This window comes from Zosterops lateralis (genome assembly GCF_965231275.1).
Source record: "Zosterops lateralis genome assembly, chromosome: 37".
Taxonomy (NCBI): Eukaryota; Metazoa; Chordata; class Aves; order Passeriformes; family Zosteropidae; genus Zosterops; species Zosterops lateralis.
The window spans coordinates 369,278-384,607 of record NC_139797.1 but is presented as its reverse complement, the minus strand read 5'-3'; the positions used below and the strand labels follow the sequence as shown (position 1 = coordinate 384,607).

Genomic DNA, 15,330 nt, shown 5'->3' with positions numbered 1-15,330 from the left:
CAAATTTCGTGTCCCCAACCCCAAATTTCGTGTCCCCAGGTGGTGTACGGGGACACAGACTCGGTGATGTGTCGCCTGGCCGTGCCCTCGGTCTATTTTAATGGGATTTTTGTCTATTTTAATGCAGATTTTGGGGTTTTTTGGGGTCCTGATCCCATTTTTTTGGCTGATTTTGGGTTTTTTTGGCTCCCCAGGTGGTGTACGGGGACACAGACTCGGTGATGTGCCGCCTGGCCGTGCCCTCGGTGCCCGAAGCCGCCGCTCGGGGCCGCGAAGTCGCCGCGTGGGTGTCGGGGCACTTCCCCTCCCCCATCCGCCTCGAGTTCGAGAAGGTCAGACACAAAAACACCCCAAAATCATCCCAAAATGCCCCAAAAACGGCTCAAAACGGCCCAAAACCGGCCCAAAATGCCCCAAAAATGACAGAAAACCACCAAAAATGGCCCAAAATCCCCCCAAAATGACCAAAAAACCCCCAAAAAACGGCCAAAAAAGTCCCAAAATGCCCCAAAAATGTCCTCAAGGGACTCAAAATCCCCAAAAAACACCCCAAAATTCCCCCAAAATGCCCCAAAACAGCCCAAAAAAGCTCCAAAATGACCAAAAATGCCCCAAAAATCCACCCAAATCATCCAAAATACCCCCAAAATGCCCAAAATGGCCCTAAATGCCCCAATAACGCCCCAAAAATCCTCCAAAATGGCCAGAAACGCCCCAAAATCGCCCCAAAATCCCCCCAAAATGGCCCAAAATTCCCCAAAACACCCCAAAACATCCCCAAATCCCCCCAAAATCCCCCCAAAACCGCCCTAAAATGCCCTCAGGGGACTCAAAATCCCCCAAAAATGCCCCAAAACCCCCAAAATGGTCCTAAATCTCCAAAAATGTCCCAAAAATCCTCCAAAATGCCCCAAAAATGGCCCAAAAATTCCACAAAATGCCTCCAAAATCCCCCAAAAATCCTCCAAAATGGCCCAAAATCCCCCCAAATGTCCCCAAAACACCTCAAAAACCACCCCAAACCCCCCAAATGCCCAAAACTCCCCAAAAATGGCTCAAAATGCCCCAAAAATGCCCCAAAAAGACCCAAAATGCCCCAAAAATCCTCCAAAATGGCCCAAAACACCACAAAAATGGCCCAAAACTGCCCCAAAATTACCCCAAAAACCATCAAAAAATCTCGAAAATGCCCCAAAACCCCCAAAATGTCCCCAAAATCCCCAAAAATGTCCCAAAACAGCCCCAAAGTCCTCAAAAAATTCCCAAAAATGCCCCCAAAACCCTCAAAAAATGCCCCTAAAAGTCCCAAAATGGCCAAAAATGCCCCAAAATCCTTCAAAAACGCCCTAAAATGCCCCAAAAATGTCCTCACGGGACTCAAAATCCCCCAAAAATGCCCCCAAAACCCCCAAAATGGTCCTAAATGCCCCAAAAATGCCCAAAAATCCTCAAAAATGGCCCAAAAATGGCCCAAAATGTCCCAAAAATGCCAAAAAAATGCCCCAAAATTCCCCAAAAAATCCCCCAAAAATAATATAATAGTAAAAAAAAAAAAAAAAACACTTTAAAATGGGGAGGAAAAAAATCTAAATATTGAGGAGGAAAAATGGGTTTAAAAATGGCCAAAAAATACCGAAAAAATGGTGAAAAATTCATAAAAAATACCAAAAAAATTAGTAAAAAACGGCAAAAAAAAAGCCAAAAAAATTGGGAAAAAAAAAAGGGAAAAAAAATCCCAGAAATTATAAAATAAATATTTTAACTATTTTTAATTCTTTTTTCAGGTTTACCACCCCTATTTAGTGATCAGCAAGAAACTAGGGAAAAATAGATAAAAAACAGGAAAAAATAGCAAAAAAATTTGTAAAATTCGTAAAAAAATGATCAAAACCACCTAAAAAATGCAGGAAAAATAGTGAAAAAAAATACTTTAAAATGGAGAGAAAAAATCTAAATATTGAGAGGAAAATGGTTTTAAAAATGGTAAAAAAATGAGGAAAAAAATACCGAAAAAATGGCGAAAAAAATCATAAAAAATTCGAAAAAATCACTAAAAAAATGCCAAAAAAATTGGAAAAAAAATAGGAAAAAAATAATTAAAAATAGGGAAAAAAATCTCAAATATTTGGAGAATATGGGTTTTAAAAATGGCCAAAAAATGAGGAAAAAAATCGATAAAAAATGGCGAAAAAAATCATAAAAAAATACCAAAAAATCACTAAAAAATGCCAAAAAAAATTGGGAAAAAAATAGGAAAAAATGGGGAAAAATTCCCAAATATTTGGGGAATGTGGCTTTAAAAACGACCAAAAATTGAGGGGAAAAACGGCGAAAAATTCATAAAAAATACGAAAAAATCACTAAAAAATGCCAAAAAAATTGGGAAAAAAATAGGAAAAAAATGGGAAAAAATTCCCCAAACCTGGGAAATGATAATTTTAACTATTTTTAATTCTTTTTTCAGGTTTACCACCCCTATTTACTGATCAGCAAGAAACGTTACGCCGGCCTTTGCTTCCCGGGGGGCTCCGGGGGCTCCCCCAAACTGGACTGCAAAGGCCTGGAGGCCGTGAGGAGGGACAACTGTCCCCTGGCTGCCAACCTGGTCACCTCCTGCCTCAAGAGGATCCTCCTGCACAGGTGAGAACACAAAAAAAATGGGGAAAAACGGTGAAAAAATGACCAAAATCGGCCAAAAAATGACGAAAAACGGCAAAAAAAGGGTTAAAAAATGGTGAAAATTTGGGGAAATGGCCCCAAAATTGGGATAATTTTCTCCTGAGTGAAGCTGGTCACCTCCTGCCTCAAGAGGATCCTCCTGCACAGGTAATTCTGGGGAAAAAAGTGAAAATTTGGGAAAAAACGGTGAAAAAATGACGAAAATCGGTCAAAAAATGACGAAAAACGGCCAAAAAATGACCAAAAATGGTCCAAAAATGGGGAAAAAATGGCAAAAAATGGGTTAAAAAATGGTCAAAATTTGGGGAAATGACCCAAAATTTGAGTGAATAATGATCCTCCTGCACAGGTCGGGGCACAAAAAAAAAATGGGGAAAAACGGTGAAAAAATGACGAAAATCGGTGAAAAAATGACGAAAAAATGACGAAAAATGCGTCAAAAATCACCAAAAAATGGGGAAAAAATGGGGAAATGGCCCCAAAATTGGGATAATTTTCTCCTGAGTTCCAAGCTGGTCACCTCCTGCCTCAAGAGGATCCTCCTGCACAGGTCCGGCCGCAAAAAAAACGGGGAAAAACGGTGAAAAAATGACCAAAATCGGTGAAAAAATGACGAAAAAATGGCGAAAATCGGCCAAAAAATGGCAAAAAAAGGGTTAAAAAATTTTCAAAAAATGGGAAAATGACCCAAAATTTGAGTGAAAAATGAGTGAGTCTCCAGATCAGGAAGATCCTGATCCAGGAGGATCCAGGTGGATTTTGGGGGAAAAAAATGAATATTTGGGAAAAAATGGTGAAAAAATGACGAAAAATGGCAAAAAAAGGGTTAAAAATGATGGAAAAATGGTGAAAAAATGGGTTAAAAAATGGTAAAAAAATGGAAAAATGACCCGAAATTTGAGTGAAAAATGATCCTCTTGCACAGGTGGGGTTTGGGGAGAAAAAGTGAAAATTTGGGAAAAAATGACGAAAAAATGACGAAAAACAGCAAAAAAAGGGTTAAAAATGGCCAAAAAATGGATTAAAAATGGTAAAAATTTGGGGAAATGACCCAAAATTTGAGTGAAAAATGATCCTCCTGCACAGGTGGGGTTTGGGGAGAAAAAAAGTGAAAATTTGGGAAAAAATGGTGAAAAAATGACAAAAAACGCGTCAAAAATGGGGAAAAAAATGGGGAAAAATGGATTAAAATGGGCAAAAATTAGAGAATTTTCTCCTGAGTGAAGCTGGTCACCTCCTGCCTCAAGAGGATCCTCCTGCACAGGTCAGGCCACAAAAAAAATGGCGAAAAACGGCCAAAAAATGGGGAAAAAATGACGAAAAAATGACCAAAAATGCGTCAAAAATGGCCAAAAAATGGGAACAAAATGGGGGAAAAAGCCAAAAAAAATACCAAAAAATGAGGAAAAAAGGCAAAAAAATTTGGGGAAAAGCTGAAAAAGTGGCCAAAAAATGACAAAAAAATGGCCAAAAAATAATAAAAAAAGCCAAAAAAATGATGAAAAAATGGCCGAAAAATGATTAAAAAATGGGGAAAAAAGCTGAAAAAATGGGTAAAAAATAGGGGAAAAAATATGGGAAAAAAAGGCAAAAAATGGCCAAAATATGGGGGATAAAATCTGAAAAATGGGTAAAAAAGCTGAAAAAATGGGGAAAAAATAGGGGAAAAAAGGCAGAAAAAGTGGCCAAAAAAAAGGAGAAAAAAGCTGAAAAAATGCAGAAAAAAGCTGGAAAATGACCAAAAAATGGGGAAAAAAAGCTGAAAAAATGGCCAAAAAAATGGAGGAAAAAAGGCGAAAAAATGGGGGAAAAAAAAAACAAAAAAAATGAGGAAAAAAATAAAAAAAAATGGGGAAAAAATGGCCAAAAAATGAGGAAAAAAAGCAAAAAAAAAAAGTGGAAAAAAATAGGGAAAAAAGCCAAAAAATTGGAGAAAAAATCCAAAAAAAATGACCAAAAAATGGGGAAAAAAAAGCAACAAAATGGAGAAAAAATGGCCGAAAAATTGGGAAAAAAGGCAAAAAAATTACTAAAAAATGGGGAAAAAACGAGAAAAAAATGGGAAAAAAATGGAGTAAAAATCCCCAATTTTTTTTTATGAATTCTGTACTAATTTTTTATTTTTTAAACCCTTTTTTTTGCTCTCAGAGACCCCCAGGGAGCCGTGGCCCACGCCCAGGAGGGGAAAACCCAGAAAAGGGAAAAAAGCAAAAAAAAAAAAGGGAAAACAGCCAAAAAAATGAGGGAAAAAAACACCAAAAAAATGACCAAAAAATGGGGAAAAAAGTGCCAAAAAATGGGGGAAAAAATCTGAAACAAAGACCAAAAAATGGGGAAAAAATGACCGAAAAATGGGTAAAAAAAAGGGGGAAAAAAGGCCAAAAAATGGGAAAAAAAAGCTGAAAAATGGGGAAAAAAAGGTAAAAAAATGGGGAAAAAATGGCTGAAAAATGGGGAAAAAAAGCAAAAAAAAGTGGAAAAAAAAGGGAAAAAAGCCAAAAAAATTGGAGAAAAAATCCAAAAAAAAAAAAAGGAGAAAAAAATCTAAAAAAATGACCCAAAATTGGGGGGGAAATGGGGGGAAAAAAGGCAAAAAAATGGAGAAAAAATGGCCAAAAAATGACCAAAAAATGGGTAAAAATGCCAAAAAAATGAGGAAAAAAATGGGAAAAAAATGGAGTAAAAATCCCCAAATTTTTTTTAATGAATTCTGGACTATTTTTTTACTTTTTAAACCCTTTTTTTTGCCCCCAGAGACCCCCAGGGGGCCGTGGCCCACGCGCAGGAGGTGATCTCAGACCTGCTGTGTAACCGCATCGACATTTCCCAGCTGGTGATCACCAAGGAGTTGACCCGGGCTGCCTCGGCCTACAGCGCCCCCCAGGCCCATGTGGCCCTGGCTGAGAGGTGAGGGACACAAAATACACCAAAAATGACACAAAAATTGAAAAAAACGGCCCCAAAAACCATAAAAAACACCCTCAAAATGTCCAAATTCGGCCCCAAAATCGCCCAAATTTACCCAAAAATGACCCCAAAATCTGTCTCGGCACCTCTGAGGTGCATGAGGTTCTGGCTGAGAGGTGAGGGAGAGAAAATAACACAAAAATGACACAAAATTCAAAAAAAAAAACGGCCCCGAAAATCCAAAAATTGGCCCCAAAATTGACCCCAAAAATTCACTCCAAGAAGATCAAAATCCGGCCCCAAAATCCCCCTAAAATTCACCCCAAAAACCCCAAATCCAGCCCAAAATACCCCCCAAAACCCCCCAAAATTTCACCTCAAAACCCCCAAAATCCATCCCAAAAAACTCCCAAAATTCACCCCAAAAACCCCAAATCCATCCCCAAAATACCCCCCAAAATCCACCCAAAAAAGCTCCCAAAATTGACTCAAAAAACCCCAAAATTCAACCCCAAAATCCACCCCAAAAACCCCAAAATTCAACCCCAAAAACCTCCCAAAATCCACCCAAAAAAACTCCCAAAATTCAACCCCAAAAACCTCCCAAAATTCACCCCAAAAACCTCCCAAAAATTCACCCCAAAAACCCCAAAATTCAACCCCAAAAACCCCCAAAATTCACCCCAAAAAACTCCAAAATTCAACCCCAAAATCCACCAAAAAAAACCTCCAAAATTCACCCCAAAACCTCCCAAAATTCACCCCAAAAAACCCCAAAATCTTTTCCAAAAACCCCTCAAAAAACCACCCAAAATTCACCCCAAAATCCCCTAAAATTCCCCCCAAAAACCCCCAAAATTCACCCCAAAAAGCCTCACAAAATTCACCCAAAAAACCCCAAAATTCACCCCAAAATTCACCCAAAAAACCCAAAATTCACCCCAAAATCCCCCCCATTTTTGTTGCTTTTTTCTCTATTTTTATGTGTTTTATTCTCCCCAAATTTCCTCATTTTTCCCCATTTTTTGTGTATTTTCTCCCCACAAACTTTTTTCTCCCATTTTTTACGGTTTGAGGATTTTGGGGCCGTTTTTTATGGATTTTTGGGGCTTTTTTTGAGGATTTTTGGGACCAATTTTGTGGATTTTTGGGGCCATTTTTAAGTGATTTTGGGGCCATTTTTTAGGGCTTATTTTGAGAATTTTTGGGGCCTTTTTTGATGATTTTTGGGACCATTTTTTGAGGATTTTGGGGCTGTTTTTTAGGGAATTTGGGGCCATTTTTAAGTGATTTTGGGGCCATTTTTTAGGACTTATTTTGAGAATTTTTGGAGCCTTTTTTGATGATTTTTGGGACCATTTTTTGAGCATTTTGGGGCTGTTTTTTGGAGATTTTGGGACCATTTTTGGGGCTTATTTTGAGAATTTTTGGGGCCTTTTTTGATGATTTTTGGGACCATTTTTTGAGGATTTTGGGGCTGTTTTTTTAGGGAATTTGGGGCCATTTTTGAGCATTTTGGGGCCATTTTTAAGGGTTTCGGGGGGAGTTTTGGATGGTGGTTGATTTTGGGTTTTTTTTCCCCCAAAAATCTTATTCTTAACAATTTTTATTTATTTTCCCCCCAAATTTCAGATTTTTTTTTCCCATTTTTTGACTTTTTTTCTCCTCAAATTCATCATTTTTCCCCCCAAAAATATCAGATTTTTCTCCTCATTTTGTGTTTTTTTTCTCCTCAAATTTTCCCCAAATTTCCAATTTTTCTCCCCCAAATTTTCTCTTTTTTTTTTCCCATTTTTGCTGTTTTTTCTCCCGATTTTTGGGTTTTTTTCTCCCCAAATTTTACTCAAATTTCAGATCTTTCTCCCCATTTTTTCTCCTCAAATTTATCATTTTTCTCCCTTAATTTTCCCCAAATTTATCATTTTTCTCCCCATTTTTTGGGTTTTTTTTTCCCCCAAATTTCCAATTTTTCTCCTCCAAATTTTCTCTTTTTTTTCCCATTTTCGGTGTTTTTTCTCCCAATTTTTGGGTTTTTTTTCCCCCAAATTTTCCCCAAATGTCCCAAATTCCCCAAATTCCCTTTTTCACCCCAAATTTCATTATTTTTAATAATTTTTATTTATTTTTCTCCCCCCAGGCTGCGGCGCCGCGACCCCGGCAGTGCCCCCTCCCTGGGGGACAGAGTCCCCTATGTCATCGTCACCGGGGCCCGGGGACAGGCCGCCTACACACGCTCAGAGGTCAGAGGTCAAGGGTCAGCCAGGGGTCAAGGGGTCACTCAAGGGTCACCAAAATTTTGGGGAAAATTTGGAAAAAATTGGGGAAAAAAATGACGAAATTTGGAGGAAAAACCAGGGAAATTTGGAGGACAATTTGGGACTTTGGGTCATTCATGGTCACTTGGGGTCACTCAGGGGTCAGGAGGTCATTCAAGGGGTCAATGGGTCACTCAGGGTCACCCAGGGGTCAAGGGGTCACTCAGGGGTCAGAGAAACCGCCAAAATTTGGGGATTTTTGGGGGAAATTTGGAGGGATTTTGGGGATTTGGGGACAATTTGGGGACTTTGGGTCATTCATGGTCACTTGGGGTCACTCAGGGGTCAGAGAAACACCCAAAATTTGGGACATTTTGGGGGAAATTTGGAAAAAAAATGGGGAAATTTGGAGGAATTTTGGGGATTTGGGGACATTGGGTCACTCAGGGTCATTCAGGGTCACTCAGGGGTCAAGGGGTCACCTGGAGGTCACAAAATTTTGGGAAAATTTTGGAAAAAATTTGGGAAAAAATTGGAGAAAATTTGGGGGAAAATTGGGGAAAAAATGAGGAAATTCAAGGGAAAAATGGGGAAATTTGGAGGAATTTTGGGGATTTGGTCACTCAGGGGTCACTAAAGAGGTCAAGGGGTCACTCAAGGGTCAAGGGGTCCCAAAATTTGGGGATTTTTGGGGAAATTTGGGGAAAAAATGGGGAAATTTTGGGGATTTCGGGACAATTTGGGGACATTGGGAGGGTGATGGGGTCACTGAGGGGTCAGGGGGTCACTCAGGGGTCAGGGGGTCACTCAGGGGTCAGAGAAACACCCAAAACTTTGGGACATTTTGGGGAAAATTTGGAGAAAAATTTGGGGAAAAAATGACGAAATTTGGGGGAAAAACGGGGAAAAAATGAGGAAATTCGGGGGGAAAAATGGGGAAATTTGGAGGAATTTTGGGGATTTGGGGACATTGGGTCACTCAGGGGTCACTAAAGAGGTCAAGGGGTCACTCAAAGGTCACTCAGGGGTCAAAGGGTCATTTGGGGTCATGGGATACCGAAATTTGGGGGAATTCGGAGAAAATTTGGGGAAAAAATGCGGAAATTTGGAGGAATTTTGGGGATTTGGGGATGTTTGGTCATTCAAAGGTCATTGAGGGGTCAAGGGGTCACTCAGGGGTCAAGGGGTCCCAAAATTTGGGGATTTTTGGGGGATTTGGGGAAAAAATTTGGAAAAAAATGGGGAAAATTCTGGGATTTGGGGACATTGGGAGGTTGGTGGGGTCACCCAGGGGTCACCTGGGGGTCAGGGGATCCCAAAACTGGGGGAAAACCCCCCAAAATTCCCCAAAACCCAAAAATTTTCACCCCAAACCCCCCAAAAACCCCCAAAATCCCCCAAATTTTCCCCAAAAATCCCCAGATTTTCCCTAAAATCCCCCAAATTCCCCAAATCTTCCCCAAATTCCCCAAATTTCCCCCAAAACCCTTAAAAATCCCCCAAATTTTCCCCAAAATCCCCAAATTTCTCTCCAAACCCTCCAAATCTTCCCCAAAATCCCCCAAAAATCCCCAAATCTTCCCCAATAAACCCAAATTCCCCCAAAAATCCTCGAATTTCCCCCCAAAATCCTCAAATTTTCCTCCAAAACCCCCAAAATCCCCCAAAAATCCCCAAATTTCCCCCCAAAACCCCCAAATTTTTCCAAAAATCCCCAACTTTTCCCCCAAACCCCCAAAAATCCCCCAAATTTCCCCAAATTCTCCCCAAATCCCCCAAATTCCCCCCAAATCCCCCAAATCTCCAATTTCCCCCCAAAATCCCCAAATCCCCCCCAAAAAATCCCCAATTTTCCCAAAAAAATCCCCAATTTTTCCTTAAATTCTCCCCAAAATCCCCCGAATTTCCCCATTTTTTTCCCCAAATTTCCCCCCCAAACCCCCCAAATTCCCCCCAAACCCCAAATTTTTTCCCAAAATCCCAAAAAATTCCCCAAATTTCCCCTTTCAGGACCCAGTTTTTGCCCTGGAGCAAAACCTCCCCATCGACACCCGCTACTACCTGGAGCAGCAGCTCAGCCGCCCCCTGCTCCGCATCTTCGAGCCCATCCTGGGCGAGGGCCGGGCCCAGGCCGTGCTGCTCCGTGAGTTTATTAAAATCTCCAAAATTTCCTGGTTTTTCCAAAAAAAAAAGTGTCAAAATCGGACAAAAAATGACGAAAATAGAGCGAAAAACGTCAAAAAATCGCGAAAAATTCCCTTAAAATTTGCCCTAAATTGGCCCAAAATTCACCCAAAATTCATCCTGGGGTTTTGATCTGTGAGTTATCCCAGAATTCCCAAATTTTCCCAATTTTTTTCCAATTTTTTAAAAAAAAAAGTGTCAAAATCGGACAAAAAATGACGAAAATAGAGCGAAAAACGTCCAAAAATCGTGAAAAATTTGATCAAATTTGCTCAAAATTGGCCCAAAATTGGGAACTTTGAGCCCATCTGGGGTTGCTACATGAGTTTTATTGAAATTCCCCAATTTTTCCTGAATTTTTCAAAAAAAAAAGTGTCAAAATCGGACAAAAAATGACGAAAATAGAGAAAAAATCGCCCAAAAATCGTGAAAAACGTCAAAAATCGCGAAAAATTTGCTCAAAATTTGCTCAAAATTGGCCCAAAATTGGGAGCTTTGAGCCCGTCCAGGGCTGCTCCCTGAATTTGCCCAAATTTCCCAAATTTTCCACAAAAAAAATCCCAAAATTTGGGTGAAAATGGGAAGAAAATGGAGCAAAAATTGCGAAAATTCGATCAAAATTTGATCAAAATTGACCCAAATTGGCCCAAAATTGGGATCTTCGAGCCCATCCTGGGCGAGGGCCGGGCCCAGGCCGCGCTGCTCCGTGAGTTTGATTAAAATTCCAAAATTTACCCCAAAATTCTGAAATTTCCAAAAAAAACCACGTCAAAATCGGGTTAAAAATGACAAAAATAGAGCGAAATTTGAGTGAAATTCGATTTTTTGGGGGCGATTTTTTTGGCGATTTTGGGTGGATTTTTTTTTTATTATTTTTTCCCTCCCGATCACTGGAATTTTTTGGGTCATTTTTTGATTAATTTTTAATCCTCGTACACCCAAACCTGGGCAGGGATTTTTGGGGCATTTTGGGGGAATTTTGGGGATTTTGGGGCTCCCAGAAATTCCAGGATTTTTGGGGAATTTTGAGGGGAATTTTTGAGATTTTGCGACTCCCAATAACTGGAATTTTTTGGGGGTTTGGGGGAAGAATTTGGGCCAATTTTTTTTGATTTTTGGGGGGATTTTGGGGGAATTTTTGGGGATTTTTGGCTCCCAATAGCTCCTGGATTTTGGGGACATTTTTAGGTGAATTTTGGGGGATTTTTGGGGGGAATTTTGGGATTCTTTGAATTCCAAATAACTGGGAATTTTGGGGGGAATTTTTGATGCAAATTTTTGACTTTTTAAGGGGGTTTTTGACTTTTTTTGGGCGATTTTTGGGGCGATTTTTGCCGTTCTTGGGGCAATTTTGGGGCAAATTTTTGGGATTTTTTTTTGTCCAAATTTCTGGAATTTTTTGGGTCATTTTTTAATTAATTTTTAATTAATTTTTCCTTTTTTAGAGGGAGAACACACCCGCTGCAAGACCCTCCTCACAGCCAAGGCCGGGGCTCTCTCCGCCTTCACCTCCAAACGCAGCAGCTGCATCGGCTGCCGGGCCCTGCTGCCCCACCACGGTCAGTTCTGCCCCTAATTAACGCTAATTAATCTAATTAATATTTGATTAATAATTTTAGGGGGGAGTTACACAAGTCTGGCAAAAAAAAACCGGGTGAAAAACGGCCAAAAATGGCCAAAATTGGGTAAAAAAATGAGATTTTTGAGACTGAAAATTAAATTTCTTCCTCTAATTAATTAGTCCTGGGTTAATTAATCTCATTAATATTAAATTAATTATTCTCTGGGGATAATTAACTTGGTCTGGTAAAAAAAAAATGGGGAAAAAATGGACAAAAATGGCCAAAATTGGGCAAAAAAAATGAGATTTTTTTGAGCCTCAAATTGAGTTTCTTGCCCCACCACGGTCAGTTCTGCCCCTAATTAACGCTAATTAATCTAATTAATATTTAATTAATAATTTTAGGGGGGAGTTACACAAGTCTGGCAAAAAAAAACGGGTGAAAAACGGCCAAAAATGGGCAAAAAATGGACAAAAAATGAGATTTTTGAGGCTGAAAATTAAATTTCTTCCTCTAATTAATTAGTCTTGGGTTAATTAATCTCATTAATATTAAATTAATTATTCTCTGGGGATAATTAACTTGGTCTGGTAAAAAAAAAATGGGGAAAAAATGGACAAAAATGGCCAAAATTGGGCAAAAAAAATGAGATTTTTTTGAGCCTCAAATTGAGTTTCTTGCCCCACCACGGTCAGTTCTGCCCCTAATTAACGCTAATTAATCTAATTAATATTTAATTAATAATTTTAGGGGGAGTTACACAAGTCTGGCAAAAAAAACCGGGTGAAAAACGGCCAAAAATGGCCAAAATTGGACAAAAAAATGAGATTTTTGAGGCTGAAAAATGAATTTTTCTTCCCTAATTAATTAATTCTGCACTAATTAATTATCTCTGCACTAATTAATGAGCCCTGGGCTAATTAAACTCGTTAATAATTAAAAATTTGCCCCAAATTGACCCAAAATTCCCCCCCAGGTGCAGTTTGCGATTTCTGCCGCCAGAGGGAGTCCGAGCTCTACCAGAAAGAGGTCAGGGGGAAAAATGGGATTTTTGGGGTTAAAAATTGGGATTTTTGGGGTTAAAATTGGGATTTTTGGGGCAGAAATTTGGGTACTTTGGGGGGGGGGTTGGGGTTAAAATTTGGGGATTTTGGGGGGTTTTTGGGGTTAAATTTGGGATTTTTGGGGTGAAAAATTGGGGGTTTTTGGGGTTAAAATTTGGGGTTTTTGGGGTTAAAATTTTGGGGCAGAAATTCGGGGTTTTGGGGTTTTTTTGGGGTTAAAATTGGAGGATTTTTGAGGTCAAAATTTGGGGGTTTTGGGGGTTAAAATTGGGGGATTTTTGGGGTTTAAAATTTGGGATTTTGAGGCTGAAATTTGGGGATTTTTTGGGGTTAAAATTTGGAGATTTTTGGGGTTAAAATTAGGGATTTTTGGGGTTAAAATTGGGGGATTTTTGGGGTTAAAATTAGGGATTTTTGGGGTTAAAATTGGGGATTTTTGGGGTTAAAATTGGAGGATTTTGGGGGTTAAAATTGGAGGATTTTGGGGGTTAAAATTGGAGGATTTTGGGGGTTAAAATTGGGGATTTTTGGGGTTAAAATTGGGGATTTTTGGGGTTAAAATTGGAGGATTTTGGGGGTTAAAATTGGGGATTTTTGGGGTTAAAATTGGGGATTTTTGGGGTTAAAATTGGAGGATTTTGGGGGGTAAAATTGGGGATTTTTGGGGTTAAAATTGGGGATTTTTGGGGTTAAAATTGGAGGATTTTGGGGGTTAAAATTGGGGGATTTTTGGGGTTAAAATTGGGGATTTTTGGGGTTAAAATTGGGGGATTTTTGGGCTTAAAATTGGAGGATTTTTTGGGTTTAAAATTTGGATTTTTGGTTGCCAAAAATTCAGATTTTTTGTGCATTTTTACCCCTCAGGTGTCCCAGATGTGGCACCTGGGGGGTTTTTGGGGCCCCAAATTCAGATTTTTGGGTTTTTAAGGTCAGAAATTTGAATTTTTTGGTCGTTTTTGGCCCCTCAGGTGTCCCAGATGTGGCACCTGGAGCGAAGTTTCTCCCGGTTGTGGAGTCAGTGCCAGAGGTGTCAGGGCTCCCTCCTGCAGGATGTTTTGTGCTCCAGGTGAGTTAAAATGCCCTAAAAAAAGTCCAAAAAAATACACAAAATTGTCCAAAAAATTCCCAAAAATTAAAAAAAAAATTCCCAAAAATTCCAAAAAAATTCCCAAAAAAATCCCCCAAAAAGTAAAAAAAAAATTTTAAAAAATCCCCAAAAAATTCCAAAAAAATCCCCCAAAAAAGCCCCTAAAAATTCCCAAAAAAAATAAAATAAAAATCCAAAAAAAAATTCCCTAAAAAATTCCCAAAAATTCCCTAAAAAATCCCAAAAAATCCTCAAAAAATCTCCTAAAAATTAAAAAAAAATCCCCACAAAAATCCCAAAAAAATCTCCAAAAATTCCCCAAAAATCCCCCAAAAACTCCCAAAAAATTCCAAAAAAAATCCCCTAAAAATATCCCAAAAAATCCTCAAAAAATTCCCTAAGAATTCCCAAAAAAATCCTTAAAAAAATTCCCTAAAATTCCCAAAAAAATCCTCAAAAAATCCCAATAAATCCCTAAAAAATCCCCTAAAAATTCCCAAAAAATCCTCCAAGAAATCCCAAAAAAGTCCGAAAAAATTCCCAAAAATTTCCAAAAAAATCCCAAAAAATCCCTAAAAAATTCCCTAAAATTCCCCAAAAAATTCCCAAAAAAAATCCTCAAAAAATCCTTAAAAATTCCCAAAAAATCCTCAAAAAATCCTCTAAAAATTCTAAAAAAAAATAAAATAAAAATCCCCAAAAAATCCTCAAAAATTCCCCAAAAAAAATCGTCAAAAAAATCCCAAAAAAATCCCAAAAAAATAAAATAAAAATCAAAAAAAAATCATAAAAAAATCCCCAAAAAATTCCCAAAAATTCCTGAATGTCCTAAACCCCAAAAAATCTCAAAAGACCCAAAAATAATCTGATTTTTTTTCCCGTTCCCAGCCGGGACTGCCCCATTTTCTACATGCGCCGGAAGGTTCAGAAGGACCTGGAGAATCAACAGGAGCTGCTCGGGAGGTTCGGGGACCACCAGTGGTGAAAAAATATCCAAAAACACCCAAAATTACCCCAAAAATACCCCAAAATTACCCCAAAAATTGGGGAGTTTGTGTTTTGTATGAAAAATTTAATAAAGATTTGGTTTGTAGAGATTTTTGTGGATTTATTCTGATTTTTTGGTGATGTATTCTGATTTTTTTCTGGATTTATTTTGATTTTTTATGGGGTTTTTAATGGGATTTTTAATGGGATTTTTAATGGGGTTTTTATGGGATTTAAATGAGATTTTTAATGGGATTTTTAGTGGGATTTAAATGGGATTTGGGGGGGTTTTAATGGGATTTAAATGGGATTTAAATGGAATTTTTAATGGATTTTTAATGGGATTTTAAATGGGATTTTTAATGGGATTTTAATGGGAATTTTTTTTTTAATGGGGTTTTTATGGGGTATTAAATGGGATTTTTAATGGGATTTTAATGGGATTTTTAATAGGAATTTTAGTGGGATTTTAGTGGGATTTTAAAGGGATTTAAATGGGATTTTAAAAGGATTTAAATGGGATTTTTAATGGGATTTTAAATGGGATTTAAATGGAATTTTTAATGGGATTTTAATGGATTTTTGGGGGGATTTTAATGGGATTT

General features: G+C 38.4%; 1 protein-coding gene across 1 annotated transcript in view; it reads left to right on the top strand.

Moving 5' to 3' along the window:
- The window catches only part of POLD1 (DNA polymerase delta 1, catalytic subunit), a 40,393-nt gene extending 25,265 nt beyond the window's left edge, over positions 1-15,128 (top strand). The window contains exons 19-27 of the mRNA XM_083882117.1: positions 195-332; positions 2,465-2,640; positions 5,434-5,586; positions 7,724-7,826; positions 9,852-9,984; positions 11,471-11,584; positions 12,564-12,616; positions 13,620-13,717; positions 14,627-15,128. Of these exons, the coding sequence (XP_083738243.1) occupies positions 195-332; positions 2,465-2,640; positions 5,434-5,586; positions 7,724-7,826; positions 9,852-9,984; positions 11,471-11,584; positions 12,564-12,616; positions 13,620-13,717; positions 14,627-14,723 (1,065 nt within the window). The 3' untranslated portion in view covers positions 14,724-15,128. The remainder of the gene's footprint in view (positions 1-194; positions 333-2,464; positions 2,641-5,433; positions 5,587-7,723; positions 7,827-9,851; positions 9,985-11,470; positions 11,585-12,563; positions 12,617-13,619; positions 13,718-14,626) is intronic.
- The last annotated feature ends 202 nt before the right edge of the window (positions 15,129-15,330 follow it).